The sequence below is a fragment of the Rhinoderma darwinii genome, chromosome 1 (genome assembly GCF_050947455.1).
Source record: "Rhinoderma darwinii isolate aRhiDar2 chromosome 1, aRhiDar2.hap1, whole genome shotgun sequence".
NCBI classification, from domain to species: domain Eukaryota; kingdom Metazoa; phylum Chordata; class Amphibia; order Anura; family Rhinodermatidae; genus Rhinoderma; species Rhinoderma darwinii.
Genome location: NC_134687.1, coordinates 275,057,734 through 275,078,055, shown reverse-complemented (window position 1 = coordinate 275,078,055; position 20,322 = coordinate 275,057,734). Strand labels below are relative to the sequence as shown.

Sequence of the window (20,322 nt, the reverse complement as noted above, 5' to 3'; positions counted from 1 at the left end):
CAACTTCGCATATATCTTTGCGTCCGTGTTGATGAGAGAAATTGGCCTATAGCTCGCACACTCAGTGGCGTAGCTATAGGGGTCGCAGCGGTCGCAACTGTGACCGGGCCCCGTAGCTAGGGGGGCCCGCAGGCCCCCCTCACCACACTAGCTCTGCAATGATTGCTCTACATTGCTGGGTCCCTGCTGTGGTACAAAAGAGACCCAGTAATGTAGCTTAAAGCATTGGTGGCAGCTCAGCTGTCAGAGAGTCATTGCGTGGAGGGGGAACAAGAGGGTGGAAAATGAATGATAGATGAATCCACTCATCTTACGAGACCCAGCCCCGCCCACTGTACTGTCCACCCAATCAGCTCACTTCTTGCTGTTTCCCTCTTTCTCGTGACCTGTTCAGAGGGAAAGGAATGGCTACAGCAAGAAGATGGTGTGCGTGTCTGCTGCTCCCCTGCACTACGAGCTGCTGACCCCACAGCAGATGTAAGTAGCAACTAGTAATCCAGCTCTTAACCCCTTCACTGTGTGTATGTATGTCTGTCATGCTGAGCAGTCACACCTCAGGGCTGACAGTTTAGCATAACAGACAGAGTCTATCCTATCTATCTATCTATCTATCTCATATCTACACTGGCGTAGCTATAGGGGTCGCAATTGCGACCGGGCCCGAAGCTAGGGGGGCCCACAGCCCCCCGCACCACATCAATAAAAAGTTACTATAGTAACTCGGGCCGCAGGCCCCTGTTACTATAGTAACAGACTGACCTTACCTTCCTGGTTCCGGATCGCAGCGGAGGTCCTGACGTCACAGCGCTATGTACCGCGCACAACATCAAGAGGACAGAACTTCTGCCGCGGCTGAAGAGGAAGGTAAGATTAGTTGCCCTGACTGGCGGGGTCCGACTCCCGGGACACGCCAATCAGCTGTTTTGAAGGGGCCGCAGCACTCGTACGAGAGCTGCTCCCCTTCATTCCGGTCACACTGTGAATCGGTGTCGGCGATTCACAGTGTGAGCGAGTAGTGAAATGAAGGGGAAGCAGCTCTCGTACGAGTGCTGCGGCCCCTTCAAAACAGCTGATTGGCGGGTCCCGGGAGTCGGACCCCGCCAGTCAGGGCAACTAATCTTATCTTCCTCTTCAGCCACGGCAGAAGTTCTGTCCTCTCGATGTTGTGCGCGGCACATAGCGCTGTGACGTCAGGACCTCCGCTGCGATCCGGAACCAGGAAAGTCCCGGAAGTCGGACCCAGACACATCAGCTATTCATAGCCTATCCTGAGGAAAGGCCATCAATGTTTAGGGACTGGACAACCCCTTTAAGCCTACGATGTAGCAGGCTTAGAGGGCCCATGAGACAGGATCACAGATTGTGTGATCCTGTTTGCTGGGCCCTGTATCTAAGACAATCACATGGTAGGCTTAGATACATGGCCCATGTGTGATCCTGTCTGTGGGACCCTGTATCTAAGCCTACCACACTGTCGGTTTAGATACAGGGCCCCAGCACACAGTAATCTTATACTGTATAAGATTACTGTCTGCTGGACCCTGTATCTAAGCCTACGTTGTGGTAGGCTTAGATACAGGGTCCCACAGACAGTATCACACATGGGCCCTGTATCTAAGCCTAACACACGTGTTACTAATAATTTTTTGTGTGTTTTCTTACAGGTTCGGTCGTTGGACTACGGCGGATTCCAGGACTACTTCGATGACGGCTTTTTTTTTTGTTATCAATAAAATGGTTAAAATGGGTTGTTGTTTAATTTTTTTTTTATTTCAATAAAATATTTTTTCTATGTCTTCGTGTTTTTTTTTAAACTATATTACTACCGCCTTAGTAATGGCCGCCGGCTGATTGACAGCATCCATTGCTAAGGCGGGGCTTAGTGTTAGCCGGTGCAGAGGCGAACACTAACCCCCTTTATTACCCCGGTACCCACCGCCACCAGGGGTGCTGGGAAGAGCCGGGTACGATCCAGTACTTGACCATCTGTAGTGATGGTCGGCCACTGGGGTGGCCGCAGGCTCGTATTATCAGGAGGGGAAAGGCCAAAAACAGTGGCCCATCCCACCCTGGTGATGCTAGGCTGCTGCTGCTTTATTGTATCTGGCTGGTTATGAAAAATGGGGGGGACCCCACGTCATTTAAAAAAAAAAAATAAATTATTGGAAAGAACGATGTGGGGTCCCCCCCAATTTTCATAACCAGCCAGATGCAACACAGCAGCAGCATTACAAGGGTGGGAAGGGCCACTGTTTTTGGCCTTTCCCATCCTAATACTACCAGCCTGTGGCCACCCCGTTGCCTGCCCGTCACTACAGATGGTCGGGTACTGGTTCGTACCCGGCTCTTCCCAGTGCTCCTGGTGGCGGTGGGTACCGGGGTAATAATGGGGGTTAGTGTAGCCTCTGCACCGGCTAACATTAAGCCCCGGCTTAGTAATGGAGGTTGTCAATCAGCCAGCGGCCATTACTAATGCGGTGATAATAAAGTTTAAAAAGATACAAGCACATAGAAAAAATATTTCATTGAAATAAAAAAACACAACCCCCATTAACCATTTTATTGAGAATAAAAAAAACGCCGTCATTGAAGTCCTCGAATTCGAAGTCCAGCAACCGAACCTGTAAAAAAAACACAAACACACAAAAATAATCTGTAACACATAAAGAAGCAAAATTATTATTCTTACCTGTCCTGGGTCCAGCGCTGGAGCCGCAATGTCAGCGAGCTGGTCCCTGTATCTAATCCGATCATGTGTGATACTGTCTGCTGGGCCCTATATCTAATCCGATCATGTGTGATACTGTCTGCTGAGCCACTGTATCTAATCCTATCATGTGTGGTACTGTCTGCTGAGCCACTGTATCTAATCCTATCATGTGTGATACTGTCTGCTGGGCCACTGTATCTAATCCTATCATGTGTGATACTGTCTGCTCAGCCACTGTATCTAATCCTATCATGTGTGATACTGTCTGCCCAGCCACTGTATCTAATCCTATCATGTGTGATACAGTCTGCTCAGCCACTGTATCTAATCCTATCATGTGTGATACTGTCTGCTGAGCCACTGTATCTAATCCTATCCATAGTTTATAGGGTCGTAGTGCTATAGATATGCTATGCTGTCTCATATACACACTTTTTTTGGGGCGGACACACATGTATTGGGGCTATTTCCCATGACATTTTAAGCCCTGAGGGTATGTTCACACGGCAGCGTCTGTTACGGCTGAAATTACGGTGCTGTTTTCAGGAGAAAACAGCACCGTAATTTCAGCCGTAATGGCATGTGCAGGCGTCTTTTGCTGCGTCCATTACGGACGTAATTGGAGCTGTTTTTCTATGGAGTCCATGGAAAACGGCTCCATTTACGTCTGAAGAAGTGACAGGCACTTCTTTGACGCGGGCGTCTTTTTTACGCGCCGCCTTTTGACAGCGGCGCGTAAAAAAAAATGACCGTCGGCACAGAACATCGTAAGACCCATTCAAATGAATGGGCAGATGTTTGCCAACGCTTTTGAGCCGCATTTTCGGACGTAATTCAATGCTAAAACGCCCGAATTACGTCCGTAAATAGGGTGTGTGACGCCCCCGGCTGCTAGTGCTGCATTGTTGGGTCACTTAGGAGACCCAGCGATGCAGCTGAAAGCTGCGGACCGTCGGCCATGAGAAATTTGCGGGGGGGGGGGGGGCCCAGTAAGAATTTTTGCATCGGGGCCCATGAGCCTCTAGCTACGCCCCTGCGCACACTGTTGCGGATCCCTACCCTCTTTTGGGATGACCGGGATATGTGCCTGCAAAATGGAATCAGGGAACCTCACCTGCTCCGAAAGGGAATTAAAAGACTCCTGCAACGACGGTACCAACTCCTCTTCCTGACTGGTAAAGTTTTAATAACCTGCATTAACTCCTCTCTAGTGAATGGTAAATCCAGGCCCAGAGCCTCATCTTGAGACAACCGAGGCAACGCTGTGTCCCTAATATACTCCGATGGAGAGAGAAGTGGTTCGGGAGGAACCGTACCCATAGTAGGAGAAGGCAGGTTATAAATCGAGGAATAGTACTCACAGAAGGCCGATGCTATATCCTCCATCTTAAACGCCAACTCCCCCATCTTAAACGCCAACTCCCCCTCCACAGTTCGTACAGAGGGTATAAAGGAAGTCGCCCCTCGCTCACGCATTGCCCTCACCAACGCCCTCCCCGCCTTGTTACCCCACTCATAATAATAATAGCGGGAACAAACCTGACGGAGCCGATCACTATTCCTATCCAGCAGGAGTTGAATATCATAGCGTGTCTTAGTCAGTTGCCGAAGTGTACGTTCTTGTAACGTCTGCTTATGCTGGGATTCTAGAGACTGCAACTGAACTAGAAGTGCCGCCAGCTTCGCCCCCCTCTCCCTCTTAAGGCGCGCACCATGCTTGATGAGGGCCCCCCTAAGCACACATTTGAGAGCCTCCCATTTCACCGCTGGAGCAGTTTCATCCCTAGTATGATCCTCCCGAAAATTCTCCACTGTTTTTTTCGGTTCTGTCAAACACAATGAATCCTTCAGCAAAGACTCGTTCAGTCGCCAGGTAAATTCTCTGCGACGCTGCGGTGAAAAGTGCAGTACACAAGACACCGGAGCGTGGTCAGATAGAAGCATACTGCCTATGGAGGTCTCCTCCACAAAAGATAATAAACTATGGTGAACCATGATGTAGTCTATCCTACTGTAGGAAGTATGGGCAAATGAATAAAGGGTGAAATCTCTATCGTCCGGATGAGTCAGGCGCCATGCATCGCAAAGCTACATATCTCTGAGCCTCTTCCTCAATGTATTCAACTTATTGTACGCCAGGGAAGTCCGCCCAGAGGACGTATCAATTAAAGGATTAATGGCCAAATTAAAATCCCCACATAGTATAGGCGCGCCCGACGAAAAAGAGCCCAACTCGTCTAACATTTTCAGGAAAAAAGTAACTTGCTTAGTGTTAGGAGCATAAATATTGGCTACCGTGACTGTGCGATCTCCTACCTCACATTTCAGAAAAATAAACCGTGCCTCAGGGTCCAGATATGTATCTACCACCCTACCCTGAAAAGATTTATGCAGGAATATAGACACCCCCCTAGTCTTACCATGCGGGTTACTGCAATGATAGCCTACCGGATAATATTTATTTCGAATTATCGGAACCTGATCCGCCCAGAAATGGGTTTCCTGAACACATAATACCTGGATCCTCTGTTTGTGCGAAGCATACAAGATCTGAGACCTCTTCTCCGGAACATTAAATCCCTTTATGTTCAGGGATGAGATGGTAAACTCAGCCATTATCCATGAACTCAAAGAGATCCATGATGCCACTAATCACAAAATACTCTTGTTCCCTAGCCGATGCCGCCGTGCCCACCATCCCTTCAGTTACATTGAGTACATTCCAAACACTCCATGAGTACATTGCATGTCTATAAAATAGCATAAAAAGCATAAAAGGAAAAAAGAAAAAAAAGAAAAAGTAAACAGATGACAAGCAAAACATCCTATCAAGACAAATACACTATGTTGTGCCTCTAAGCACCTATAATCACTGGAGAGAACCAGTCTAGTCTCAGCAATAGTCCTATGTGGGGGTCACGGAAGACTACCTTCAAACAGCACACCACTACCTATAACAGAAATTACGTGTGTCGGACTAAACTCCTCAGCCTCTATTATCACCTTCTTCTGAACCAGCTACTTTAAGGGACAGACCTACAGTATGCTGACTCAAACAAGTTACGGGGAACATAAAAGCCTAACATAAGTCCCTTACGGTTCTGCACCGCCCGCCCTATAGCAAAACTCACAACAGTACACCGAACCCTATCCCTACAACAACCTAACATGGGAAAACAAATTAGTATCGTACAAACTCACGGGAATGGCAATTTAGAGATTCCCCGTCCGAGCGATGACCTGCAACACAACGGGGTTAAGAGAAAAGCATACAATAAATTCAACGCTCCCGATACCCTGACGTGGACGCTCTCTGTCTCCACCGCGGTCTCTGTTGCAACGGCGATCCAGATCTCTCCCTCCTGCCAGCTCTGGGTCTCCCACGTGGTAGGCCTCCTGGCCCCTGCACACTGTCCACTTGAAAAGTCTCCCAGTCCGGCAAAGAAAGGACAGGCAGACCGAGGGCCCTCAGAAATCCTGGGAGTTCAGCGTGTGTATACAGTGAGACAGTCTTGTCCTCCACTCGTACATGCAAGGCAAAGGGAAATCCCCATCTATACGATATCCCCCGTTGTAAAATGGACAGCAGAGGGCGCATCAACGCACGCTGCCGCAGTGTGCGTCTCGCTAAATCCGGGAACAAAAGCAACTTTGCACCATCAAAATCAATCTCGTTCTTCAATCTCTCCTTCTGCATAATCTTCTCCTTTAAGCTATAATCGTGAATACGACAGATGACATCGCGTGGTCTAGCAGAATCAGCGCTCTTAGGCCGCAAAGCCCTGTGTGCTCTATCTATCTCAATATAAGTATCCACTGGGCGGTTAAGCAAGGTGTTGAAGATACCTGTCAACGTTGGAATTAAGTCAGGGGTTCTCGTCGCTTCCGGCAGACCTCTCAAGCGTATGTTGTTTCGCCTGTTCCTGTTTTCCAGGTCATCCAGCTGCCCTTGCAGTTGTCGCTGCTGTGAGCCTGAAACCCTCTGTACATCCTTAAGCTGTTGAATAGTTGCAGACATAGAGTCCTTCCATGATTCCAAATCCCCCACCTTAGCTCGCAGGGCAGCCACTTCAGATTGCACCACATGCAGATCACGACGCCACGCCACCTTCAGGTCAGCCGCCATCACATCCATGTCACTCTTGGAGGGGAGAAGCGCCAACAAGGCCTGCAGCTCTGGATGACCCCTAAGCGTCTGGGCCGCCAGGTCCGGGGACGGCAGGTCTCCCATCAGATTCCCACCGCCCGGGGGTAATGAGGAGGACCTCTCTCCCAAAACCCCCCTGACTCTCTGCTGCCTGCACATTTCCGGGGGGATCCCCCCATCTTCTGAGAACTCCTCTCCCTCCTCTTCCTTAGACTCTCCCTGAGCCCCGATCAGACAGCTGGCCAAAGATCATCCCCAAATCTGCGACCGGGTTGCCATCACCTAGGCCCTCATCTTCAGCAAGACCGGGAGAACAAGCCTCTAACCTCCATCACCACTGCAGTGCTCCTGTCCCGGCCGCCATCTTGGCTCCGCCATGAAGTGTCGGCAGAATCAGGTAAGGGACCTCCTCGTCTGTCCCGTCCGACACTCCTCCCCAGCACAATGGGGCATTGCACTGCTGGCTCCACTGGCCCCTGGGTCTTCGTCCTCCCCCCTTCCAGCTCCCAGCCATAAGGGCTGCGCTCGACCAACAGCGCCGTAGCCGCCATCAGAGGCGGTGTCTCACTCCGGTCCCGGCCGACGCCATCTTGGACCCTCCAGGAGGTGCCGGCCGAAGCAAATAGAGGGCCTCCACTCCTCTCCCGGCCGTTACTCCTCTCAAGCTCCCCGGGTCCTCGTTGTGTTGAGCCCTCCGCCTCTGGGGATATCTGCCTCCCCGCACTCCGCGCGAGCCATTCAGGGCTGAGCTCCACAGGCAGCGCCGACGCATCCATCAAGGGTGGTGTCACAGCGCCGTCCGAACCCGAATCACCGGCAGCCAGCGGCAAGAAAAAGGTAGATATCGGGGTATCTACACCCCCGTGTGTCAGGGCACCCCTTGGGGTCTTTTTGGATCGAGTTTTGCCCATTCAAGCTGCGGGTCTGTCCCTTTTTAGCCTAGGCTGCAGGAGAGCACTTTCAATCACGTCTGCTCTCCAGCTCGTCCAGCCACACCCCCCTGCATGCCTTATTCTTATGACGGATGGGGGTGTCATAAGAAAATTCTGCACAGGGTGTTACCAACCTAAGGCCGGCCCTGCATAGTATTATATGTAGAAGGAATTTTCTGCTGAGGACAAGACCTATAAATCTGTTGCAAAATCTGCATATTACCTGTGGGATTTGTCATGGATTTTTCCCCAAATTTGAATGAGGATTTGAATCTTTGCATTGTGAATGAAATCTGAAAGAGTTTTAGTCCTGGTCTAAGAGAGCAGCACCAGCAAATGCATTCAATTTTCTTTTTAAATAAAAATGGCATTTTGGAAAGTGCGTTCATTGCCCACCGGGACTTTAAACTTAGTTCTCGGGATAAGAGGGGGGTCCCAATGGTTGAACCAACACGATCAATGTCTTATGACATGTACCCCTTTAATGACAAAATAACACGCAGAAATCCTCATCCTGGACGAGCTTGGAATTTTATATCTCATTAAGTGATACTAAATGATGTGTGACATTTGTCTGCTCCTGTTTTGGCCCAAGTATTTTGTGTGTTTATAGTATAGCATGTTTGATGTGTAGTTTTGTGTTTGGCGTGTGTATTAATCATGTTATTTGCAGGATTAGGGTGTAAATCCTCACAGATAACAAATCCTCCAAGGATAAACAGAGACAATTAGCAGAACTGGTAATATGCGCCTATTGCAGAAAGCAAAGCTACCCAGCGAGAGAGAGAGAGTGAAGTGTGAGGGATCCAGGTCAAAGAAAGAATCTTTTGGAAATACATAAAAATAGATAAATTAAGGAGGACGATTAACATTTAAACAAAGGCGCAGTCTTGTTTGATTTTACGGGACACAGAATGTCATCTGCTGTCCAAACCTTGGGAGCATCCTTTCTTATAGATTCCTTAATGGGGTGGACAACAGTGCAGAATGAGATAAATATCCATGACAAAGAAAGCCTGACGGAAAATATGCAAAGCAAAGCAGAAGAAGTACTTCATTTACCTGCAGATTTGTTGGTGAAGTCTGTCACAAACCATCAAGTAGAAGAGAAAAACAAAGTTACCGAGGACAACAAAACAGGACACAAGATAGATCCTTCTGAAAGTAGTCAAGAAAATCTAAAGATACCTTCCAAAATCATCCCGAATAATAATCCCGAGCAGATAAAACTTGAAATCACGGACATGACCTTGAAAGACAAACTCAGACAGACTAGTACACTTGAAAGCAATCAGCAAGAAGATAGGAATGGTCTTCTTGAGAAACCAAATCAATCATACATAGCCCTGATTTCAAGAGCAATCTTGTCCACCCCTGAAAAGAGACTGCAGTTAAGTGACATATACCAATGGATCATGGACACCTACCCATACTACCACAATCAGGTAATACGTTGTACTTGCAAAATAAATGATCAAGTTTTATGACCTTATCTTTGAAAATATTATGTGATAGATATTGCAAATGACAAATTATTTTGGATGTAAAGCCTTGGCCCTGGGTTCACACTGTGTGTTTTTGTTGCGGTTTTAACATGGGTTTATTTTGTTTTGGTTGATGAACTCCCATGGAGAGACATAGGAGTTTATCTACCAAAACAAAAAAATGCATGTTAAAAACGCAACAAAAACACAGTGTGAACCCAGCCTAAAGGCCCATTTACACATTACCTTGTAAAAAGGGCAGCAATCAGCCGTCGAAAGAGCAGACGCTTGTTCAGCGGCTGATTTGATCTATTATGCTGCTCTGAAAATCATCGATGTCGGCAGTACATCTCCCCTTGTAAACGGGGGATGTGCTACCAACATTATGTAAACTGTATAGGGACTGAGCGATTGTATGAACGATCTTTCGTCCCCATACAGTTTACATTAGCCTGTGTAAAACGAGCGCCGATTGATCTGTAATTATCAGCGATCGGCGCTCGTTATGAGCACATATCTGGCCATGTAAACCAGCCTGAAGGGTCCTAGAAGTCTGCTCATTCTCTTATTAAAATCTGTCTGGAGATCATCAGTTTGGATGGCGTGGTGTCAGTTTGGAGCGAAGTAATTTTCCATTTGTTTTCGTGGATTAGAACTGATCATTTTAGTACAAGGGGCGTAGTTGGAATCGCTAGGCGTACACTTATAATCATTCTGGATGTATTCATTTATACTGGATTTGGTGTACAATAGTGTTTTGCTACAACTCTTTAATTGTTATCTCTTTTTATTGTTGGTAAGTTCTGCATGTTTTGATGCAATAAATTTCATTTTTCAAATTTCTAATGGTAAATCATTACAATAGCAATTCTATAAAAAAAAATGTATCTGAAGTGCATGCAAAATGACAACATTATGGTAACCACATCTAATGTATGTGCCATCAGGACAAGAGCTGGAGGAATAGTGTGCGCCATAATCTCTCTCTCAACGAGTGCTTTATTAAGGCTGGACGGAGCGATAATGGAAAAGGACATTACTGGGCTGTGCACCCTGCTAACCTAGAGGCCTTCTCTCGGGGAGATTATCAGCGCCGCAGGGCTAGGAGACGAATTCGCAGGTATATATAATCTAACAGTTTTAGTAATTTAAGAGGGTGGGGTTTGTTATAGCAAATACACTGGTTATGTTCTTCAATGCCTACATATGGTTTACAGTCGGCTATGAAACTTTTTTAAATAAGAATGAATGTGCCGGTTATGGAAATCATTGTTATAGGTAATGAAAGTATTCTTCTAGAATGATTACACGTTACACAATAAAATCTGCAGCTGTGGGTTTTTCCTATGAAATAGGTAACTCAAGCATTAAAAAATAAATAAAAAACTTGCCAAAGATTGGTAAACTTCAGTATAATGGTGTTATAACCCTGACGGAAAGAACAGTAGATATTGTGCGCATATTTTAGGGAATTGAATAAACAGCAGTTCCCTGGTACAGTATTATTATCCTTGCAATTGCCCTTCAAAACCATCAGCAGAATACACTCTGTTGTTTACAGCAGTTTGTATCCTGTCTACAAAGCAGTACATACAGGCTGCTCTAACATATAACATTATTGGCTGACAGGGACATACAATAGCTCATTTAGAGCGATTTACAAGCCAGTCCTTTTTTGCTGCATAGAAATGGTCATTGAAGGAAATATGTACCCTAACAATGGATTTATTATTATTATCATATAGAATTACATATAGAATTCAACAAAATTCATACAAAAAACCCCAAAACTATGCATGAGAGGACCATGCCTAAATGCATAGCCTTTAAAAGTGCTGGAGTTGCTGTACGGCAGTTATTGAAGGGAATCTGTAACCAGACAGACCCACTTTAAAAGAGGATGTTTAGTAATGCCCAATCTCCTAAATAATCTGACGCTGTCACACTGATAATTCCAGTGAAAATTGTGTCCCAAAACGTTTATGATTTCAAAAGTTATGAGCTTTTTTCTAATTATGCAAATGATGTTATACTAGCCAAAGGGGAGGTGGCACTGATCTCTCTCTGTGGGTGGTGCTTGTGTTGTCTGTATGACGCTATCCAATCAGCGTGATACAGCTTCTCCCCTTCCCTGCACAGCATGACCTCAGCTTCAATCGTGAAATCACGCTGTGTTTACACTTCCAGCTGCGGGTCCTTCAACACATCGCCTCAGCGCTCATCCAGGAAGACGGTCCCTGAATGGACCGTCTCATCCAGGGACCGTCTTCCTGGAAGAGCACTGAGGCGCAAAATACACCAAAAACATTACTAAACTAGTTACGGTTCCTCTATGGGACTAGTATTGTAGCTCCTTACACCTCTAAGCTTTTTTCTTTATGAACAAATTTTCCACTTTTCTTCTCTAACAGGGTGTCATCTATTCTTGGAAACCCATCTCAATTTCCTCTCTACAATCTGCCTTGTTTTCACCAGAGACTCTGCATCTGCTGTTCCCCTCTTTATACTCATTCCAGTGCAACTCAAATCTGTCCAGTCATGGAAAATCCTCATCCCCGGTTACGCCGGTCCCTTGCCATACCACACCTATTGCCCTGGAACCATCCTTACATATAAATATATTAATAAACAAGGAATGAATTTGGACAGTGTGTGGAATGTGGGAAGCATGTGCGAAACCCATATTGTATATCTTATTACTTGCATTATTTGCTTAGTCTTGTTAGAGTTTGCATCAAATAAATATATTTTGCACTTTTTTTTGTCTCTTTTCACATTGATAACAGAATCCCTGAAATTAGAGGCGTAAATTACCTTTTTAGTAAATATGCATGAATCAACACTGGTTTATTCCCCTGTTCAGAAGCATCGTTTTAATTTTCTCGGTGTCTACGCGCTTTGGCTTGTATTCCGCCTTCATATACTACAGTATTTATAGCACGACAACTACTTTTCAATACAATTTTACACAGAGCAAGTCCTCACAACCATATGGTATTTTATATTACAATGTTTTTACATTATAGAAAAATGTTGGAGGTAAAAAGGAAGGAGGTATAAGAAATCAGGGAGATGTATAGCTGAATATTTTCTCATCTAAAGGCCCTTTTACACTGGCCGATAAGCGGCCGGTGGAGCGAGCGCCGATCAACCAGACATCGTTGATCGGTGCTCGTTTGCTCCGGTCACACGGAGCTATGGATGGGTACGAGCGGTCGTTACTCCAATCGCTCATCCCCATACCTGATTATCATGTCGGCAGCGCGTCTCCCTGGTTACACAGGGAGATGTGCTGCCGACAACGATAATATTTAACTTTTTAAAACGATACGACCAGCAGATGATTGAGCGTTTGCTCGTTCATCTTCTGATCATTCCCGTTTAAACAGGGTCATTTTCGTCAATGAGCGTTATATTAAAATTGCCACAAATAGGCCACAAACCAGAACACAGTTGTGTGTAGTGCACTTGTTATTTTACTATAGACTTAAATGTAACATCTGGCAGCATTAAAAACGCAGCAAAACACTGTGTGTGAATCCAGCCTAATGTTTGTAAGGGGCTCTAGACTATCTCAGAGTATCCAAGGTTAAGATTTGCTACCAAAACAGCTTTAACCCCTTGACGCATTATCACGTACATGTACGTTTACATGATAAGCATCATAGGGAAGTATGGGCACCACGGGCTGAGCACGCTCCATACGCTGCATGTATTACAGCTGACACTTGGGACTAACCCCTCAAATGCTGCGGTCAATCGCAACCGCAGCATCTGAGGCTTTGAAAAGAGGAGGGCGGTCCCCTCCGACAGCTCATCAGCGCCCCCACACCGCGATCGTCTGCCTCGGTTAAGCCGTGTCTCTGGCAGAAGCCTGGTTCAAGTCCCCTAGGGGGACTAATAAAAAATGTGTAAAAAGAAAAGTTATTAAAACAAAAAAATGTTACAAATTTACATTTTTAAAAACTCCCTTTTTCCCATTTTTCCTCTAAAGTCATGGAAAAAATAAACAAAATTGATATAGCTGTGTCCGTAAAAGTCTGACCTATTACATAATGTCTGCTGGTGAATATTCTTTAGGGGTCCTTGTCTAGCCCTGTAAGAATACAGGATTTAGCAGGTGATTGGTCGATCACGTGACCTCACATACTGTGCTGAGCTACACTGACTTTGATTGGTCACCTCCTGACGAAGGTTGCGAAACGCGCGTCGAGGTGCTTGGTGTCCAGGTGTCCTATCCTCCCAGTATCATGTCCTTCACAGGTATTGTGTACTACTTCTAACCTTTCATAGCTTTTTTCTGATTAGGTCTCCTTTGTCATCGGCATGGTTGCCTATACTCTATTGATTTGAGGGACCTGTCAGTTTGATTACTTATACATATGGTATAGCTATCACTTTACCTGGGATGTGATCCTTTTTGGGAGGAATTATTTTTCTATATATTTCTTGACATTGTACTATGTGAACCTGGCATAATTTTAATTGTATTTTATATGTCTATAGTATATACTTGGGAGGGGGGTTATTTTTGTATGTCTTGTATTTATTGATGTGTAATAAAGTATAAATAAACATATTTTGATATAATAATATTATTATGTCGAGATTTTTCTTTTTGGTTTAATATACTGACTTTGATTGGTCAGAGCCTTCACTGTAGCTCCAATCCTTTAGACTCATTTACTTCAAAGTGAAAGTAACTAAAAAAAATGGTAGAAACAGTTACAAAAAAATTAAATGTTCACAAGTTAATATATCATAAACTAGTAATAATTACACCCTAAAAACTGGTGACACATATTTTAAGCTGGAAATCATATAATATGATGTAATCAATGATGTGAATACAATCTGTGTACAGCACTACAGGATATGTTGGAACTATATAAATACATCGAAATATTGCTCGTATTACAACCATTGAGAAAATGGTCATTTATAAATTGTGAATACCTGCATGACAATCTCAAGAAAAATCCTAAATAATATATTTGCTTTCACTTTTTTTTCCTAACATTTTTCCATGTGACTTAATTATAAAATATTAATAAAAATGCCAACAACAGGTCACTTAAGCGTCTCCTATTCCTGCATTGTGACCTATCACACCTCATACTTCAAACCGTGTCCTAATTTCTTGCTAATTGCTTATGAGGCTCTTAACAAGATCTTCAGCTTTGAGCCTGTAATTGTTCTTTAGTCGGATTTAGTCCTCGCTGTTTTCGTGTTAATCTGAAGGCTTAATTGGTCGGAATCTGCTGAACTTCGAAAAATAGGCAGCTTAAAACAGGCATCTCATCCCTTGGAAAATTCATCGTCATAGATGCATATGGCTTTTTATATATTCAGTCTAAATGTTTTTGGATATAAGCGATTGACAAGAAAAATAATTCTAATATTATGTTCTGCTAGAACAAATTAACAAGATTGGTGCCAGCACAGGCTAGGACTTGAGCATAAATTCAGAAAAAATGAATACATGACAATATCTACAAGTCAGGTCCAATTAATTAATTTGGGAAAGACTGAAATATAAAAGCCATATATGCTATATTTTTGTATTCAGTACTGCACATGTGGATTCCTATAGACATTTTTCTTGGAACATGTACTTAGTTCTTAGTACTAGCTATGTTATTTTTTTATGTGCATCTTGTAGATGCTCCCGTCTAAAAGTTACACCCGTGGCTACAATGGCATCCATTGGAAACGTCATGAACAGCTCATGATGTATCCATTTAATGAATGCCTGTGACTGATGCCGTACAGTGGCACCTGTCACCCATAGGCTACCATGTTAAAAAAAAAGTATACGTTAAACATATATATATTTTTTTTTTAGTGGACTCTAATCTACTACGCTATTCCATACCTTTATTTTTGCGGTTTACGTCAAAGACACTCCTTTGGCCTCCGTCTGACACGTTTAGCGTGTACGTCGAGAGCTCTGCTAATGTACACACTAAACCTAAAACGTGATGTGAACAGGGCCTTAGGAAGCATCTTAAATACACATTCTTAATGTTACCCTAAATGAAGTTGTTCATTTATGCCCTTGTTGTCCTTCTATGCATCCACAGATAGAGCCTAATAAGTACAAAGCCATTTATACCAACTTTAATATATTTGTTTCTGGCTTATTAGCCTTCATCAGTGCAGGATATGGAAACCATGCCTCTATGGACGTAGAGCTTGGGAGGTCCCATTCCTATCCTTGTTGCGCACCATTAACACAGTATAACACAAGACACACTATTTTTCAAAGACCTGTTTTATTTACAGGAGAAGATGATATTTTGCATATGATTTAACCTGACATTGCCAGGTAGGAGCACAAGGAGAGTTGTCTTGACTGTACTCAACCTGGAGTCCAAAGGAATGCATAAGGACAAAGAGTCATACACTGCAAAGAATTAACCAAGGTTACAAAAAAAGGAGTGAAACTGGTTTATTATACTTTATCATGTAATATTGAGAAGCATTTAACATAGACATAACATACCCCATATTTATTTATATTCATTTACTGTCCTTCTGCGGAATGTGCAGCCTGAGGGGCAGGTGTGATGACTCAAGTATTGGTTATTAATATTTCTTACCTGACAACTTAAAGTGAGGACTGTTGCCAGATTTTCACATAAAATCTCAGCCTGTCCCAAAAATCACCAATAACTTTATAGAAATATAGCAATATCTTAAAGTGTCCTGGAAACGAGTGGTCTTGATAATATCATACAGCACGGTTTCATTAGAATGACCGGATTTGGATTCAACCTTGCCAGTACAATGTTCATAAATGACTGCAAAGTGACTGGCCGGCTACCATGGTAAGACATTGAACTGCAGTGGCAATTGTCCTAAACTTGCAATTTACAAATCTATATGTGCTGGCAAAAAATGATATACAAAGTGTAGTCATTGCAATAATTCTCCTCCCTTGATGCTCCTAATGGAATGGACTCAACAACTTGACCCTTGTCATATTGGAAGTACTTGTGCACTAAATTCCTGTTCTTTTTAATGTAAAAGTCGCTTCATTATATAAGCACAGGTCAACAGTCATATTAGAGTCCCTGAAAGTGAGGACATGGGGAATTAAAAAAAATAAATAATTATATATATATATCTGCTTTTAGATCCAATATATTTAGACGGCAATGTTGCAGTCTATGGCGGAGTTTACATCGGCGTCAATTCAGTTATTCTGTTCATACATAAGAGCAGAAAAAAATAAGTGGACCGAGTGCTGGATCTGTTGCCGGACACTAAATGACCCCACTGACTTATAACGGGGTCCGTCGTATTGACAGGAAGAATAACGTTGCATGCTGTGGAACCTCTGACGTAGATGCCTAAAATATACATGGAACCCTTTCAGCCTGTGAGACTTTACTAGGATATTGAATTCCCTAAACTGAGGGAATCTTTAGAAGCACCGTGAGTGGACAGGGTTATGGTTTTAAAATACTTTTAAATGATTGTAATATTCTGCCAGTCTCTACAGGCCGGTAAGCCCTGTTAGTGGAGGCATTTCATATGGCTTTGGACTTACTGATCTATATACAGTGGGAAACAAGAAGCCTAGGTTTTCATGCAGTGAACAAGCAAGGCCATTTTAGTTGTGCAATAAATGTAAAATACAAGTCGTAACTTTACTTTTAGTCGAATAAAAATTTGTATATTGTTCCAATTTGCAATTTCATATTCGTTGAAAACAATCATTATGGGTATAGATCTTGCAAATACCATGATGAGATTACAATGACACATGCCTAGATCCATTTCCCTCCTCTTTCCTGGACTGTTGTAATATATAATTTGCTACAATTGGTACAACTTGTGCAATGCAGTGTATGATTTCAAAGACATAACAATGGATTCTGATAGTTACAAAGTAAAGCAATAAGTCTTCGTGTAGGTACTGTCCATAGCTACTTGGAATCTTGTCCACATGAACCTTGCATTCAATGCTGTGCTTATATTTCCCACTTTTTTACCCATTCCAAAAAGATAATATAAATAAATCAATATTTAAAAAATTAGGCCACCGTTCAACCAAAAACAAACCAGGTAAGACCTTGGTGAAACCACGTGACATCTCATCTCATGGGAATGTGGCAGCAACAACTGAGAAAAGTTGCAGCTCCCTGCAACATTTAGGCCCTGTTCACACAGTTTTTTTGCAGGCAGACTTTGACCTGCATGCACTCTCTTTGCGGCGTTTCTCCGCCGCAGCCATTGAGCACTGCGGGCAAAAGAAAATGCAGCGAAAACCGCTTTCTCTACATCCCATTGATGTCAATGGGAGGTCAGAGACAAACGCCCGAAGAAAGGGCATGATGCTTCTTTTTCCCGTGTGCGTTTTTTTCCGCTCGTGGGAAAAAAACCGACTTCGCCTCCCATTGAAATCAGAGGGATGCGTGTTAGGCCGTTTTTTGGCGCAGTTTCCGCGTCAAAAAACTCAGTGTGAACATCCCCGTACACTGCACAGAAGTCAGTTATGCAACGCAAGGTGCACACATATGCCACGTGATAATTGTTTCATAACTTATGCCAAATAGAGGAAGAATGGATAGTGAAGAAGTAGAGCATTGTGTACCAGAAACAAGGGTCTTGGTTTAGAGATTCTTATTTAAGAAGTTTTAGAAATTATTGATGTAGCATAAAGAAGCTGGAAGAGTGATGAACTAGTCTGGCTGTATTTTATCGAATCACCTTTTTTTCTGAATACCAAAATGTTCCATGTAAGAAACTTTTTGGCACGATAAAGGCAAAAGGGGTCCCATCACTGGGCAGCCTGTTTTTGCATGCCCTTTCAAAAGCTGAACACCACTCAATAGGCCAGAAGTGAGACCCTCGTACCGCTAGCATAATAAAGACATAACTGGAGTCAGGCTGCAGACAAGGGTCATTAGACCTCTCGGCTGACCTGGTTGGCAGAGGTTGGAGTCACACTTTGTTGCAGAAATGTCTGCGACTTAAAATCTGTTTCATTCATCTGAATGGAACTTGCAGAAATCCATACACCAGCTGCAGAAACAACCACATTTAGGGTATGTTCACACACACACAGGATACGCTGCAGGCTTTCTGCAACAGAAAATCTGCAGCAGAATCTCTAGAAAAACGCTGGTAAATCGGTCACAGAAATCTGCACCAAACAGTGCATTTTTCCTGCTCATATGCTGCGTTTTTTCTGCAGCGGTTTTACCTGCGGATTTAGTGTAAAAAATTGATTATAGCAAAGTATTTGTGCACCTCCCGGATTTCCAGCGGTTTTAACTGCGTTCCCACTGCGTAAACGCTGTAAAAAAACGCAACAACATAAATCTGTTGCGGCATTTCTGCTCTCCATTGAAGTCTTTGGGCCAAACACGAAGCTACTCCGCACAGAACACGCAGCATAAATTGAAATGCTGCAGAATTGAAAAACATCACAGAACACTTTCCGCACGACTTTTGTGCGTTTTTTTTCTGCAGCGTGGGCATGACATTTTCTAAATCTCATTCACTACTGTGAATGCTGCGGAATTTCTGCACAGAATTCCGTTACGGAAATTCCGCAGTGTTTACGCTACGTGGGAACACAGCCTTAGATGAATGGAACGGATTCAGTCTCAGAAAATGTTTGCAACAAAATCTACCGCGTGTGACTGTACCCTTAGAGGAGAAAAAAATTATATATTGAAAGCTTTTTTCCAATTCTCTGATGTGAACTTTGGGAGGCAGCTTAAAGTGAACAAGTGCTTTTAATTCTTTCAGTCTGGTCCCTCAAATGCAATTTTTACTATGTGCTCTGTACATTATAGGTCCTTCACATCACAGGAAATAACAAAATGGTGGAATGTACTAGGCTGAACAGCAGAAATTGCCGGATTGATGCCCACCTTCTCTGACATTACCCAGTGCTCTGAAGCTTTTTGGCTAAAGCTTCACCTCACAGACTTCCTGCTCTGCCTGTACATAATATACGTAATACTGAGAGCTCTCTACTCTATTTCAGCTGCTTTTTAAGGCCATATTCACACAGCCTTATTTGCAAACTGATTTTTGCCTCCCATTGTTTTTAATGTGAATAAACTTACCGTAATACCGTTTGACCATAACCATAATTCATTAGCACCTGAAGGCAAAGATGATTACATGAAAAAGAGAGCAGAGAACCAGGGGCAGACTGAGCAGGAAGTCTGCAAGGTGCCGCTTCAGCCAATAGTTGAAGAGTAGGAAGTGATGTCAGAGAAGGGAGACATCCTTTTGTCAACTTCCGATGTGCAGCCCAGTACATGCAGCCATTTTGTTATTTCCTGTGGTATTAAGGTTCTATAGTGTACAGAGCACCACAGAAACTTGCATTTGAGGAACCAGAAAGCGTTAACAGTCCTAGTGTGTTACATGACCCTAGTAGCTTAGCTATGAACATTTGCCCAGAGTTTCACTTTAAAGAATGCATTGCACCCACTTGTTCAGTGATTTAGGGTATCTTTAAAGTATTAAATAAAGACAGGCCAGTCCTGGTGACAGCTTACCTTTAATTTCGGGTTGTACTTTCTGCTTTAACATATTTGCAAAGTGTTCAAATTCCCAGGAGAGGTAATGTCTGCCCACTTGTTGGGCTAACACACAAATTATTTGTAGGGCGATGGTTTTAATTTCAATTTCTATAGCAACTGTCTCTGGATTTGAGAGTGACTTTTTTTTAAAATCAATGTTATTTTTCTATTTGTTGTGAAAATGACATGAAAATCTTATGAAATTTGCATGTAGTTGTAGCTCACTGTGGTCCAATGGACTGCAACACAACACTTGAAATTAGAGCTGTCTGAGCTACCCCAGATGGAAATTTCACCACGGAGACATTGAAGCATATGTGATCTTGAAATTGCATTGCAATTTAGTTTATGTTTATGGGTGGATGCAGTGTACATTGCCTCCCATTGTCCTTAAAGATGTTGCAAACACACCAAAATAATGTTAAAAAAATACAAACATATATTCCTGTCTAAAATTCAAGCTTCCTTTACAAGTGCAATCAGCTGTGAGGGCTCA

At 43.5% G+C, this 20,322-nt stretch overlaps 1 protein-coding gene across 1 annotated transcript; it reads left to right on the top strand.

Moving 5' to 3' along the window:
- The first annotated feature begins 394 nt into the window (after nt 1–394).
- Nucleotides 395–12,574, top strand: LOC142741205 (uncharacterized). Its single transcript, XM_075850598.1, has 4 exons — nt 395–477; nt 8,463–9,234; nt 10,221–10,393; nt 11,685–12,574. Exons 2-4 carry the CDS (start codon nt 8,704–8,706, stop codon nt 11,887–11,889), a joined length of 909 nt encoding a protein of 302 aa, XP_075706713.1. The 5' UTR covers nt 395–477; nt 8,463–8,703; the 3' UTR covers nt 11,890–12,574.
- Nucleotides 12,575–20,322: the final 7,748 nt, after the last annotated feature.

Coding starts and splice junctions, on each gene's coding strand:
- LOC142741205 (XM_075850598.1), top strand. CDS start 8,704: ATGTCATCTGCTGTCCAAACCTTGGGAGCATCCTTTCTTATAGATTCC. Junction 9,235..10,220: donor ACCCATACTACCACAATCAG/GTAATACGTTGT, acceptor ATGTGCCATCAG/GACAAGAGCTGGAGGAATAG. Junction 10,394..11,684: donor GCTAGGAGACGAATTCGCAG/GTATATATAATC, acceptor CTTCTCTAACAG/GGTGTCATCTATTCTTGGAA.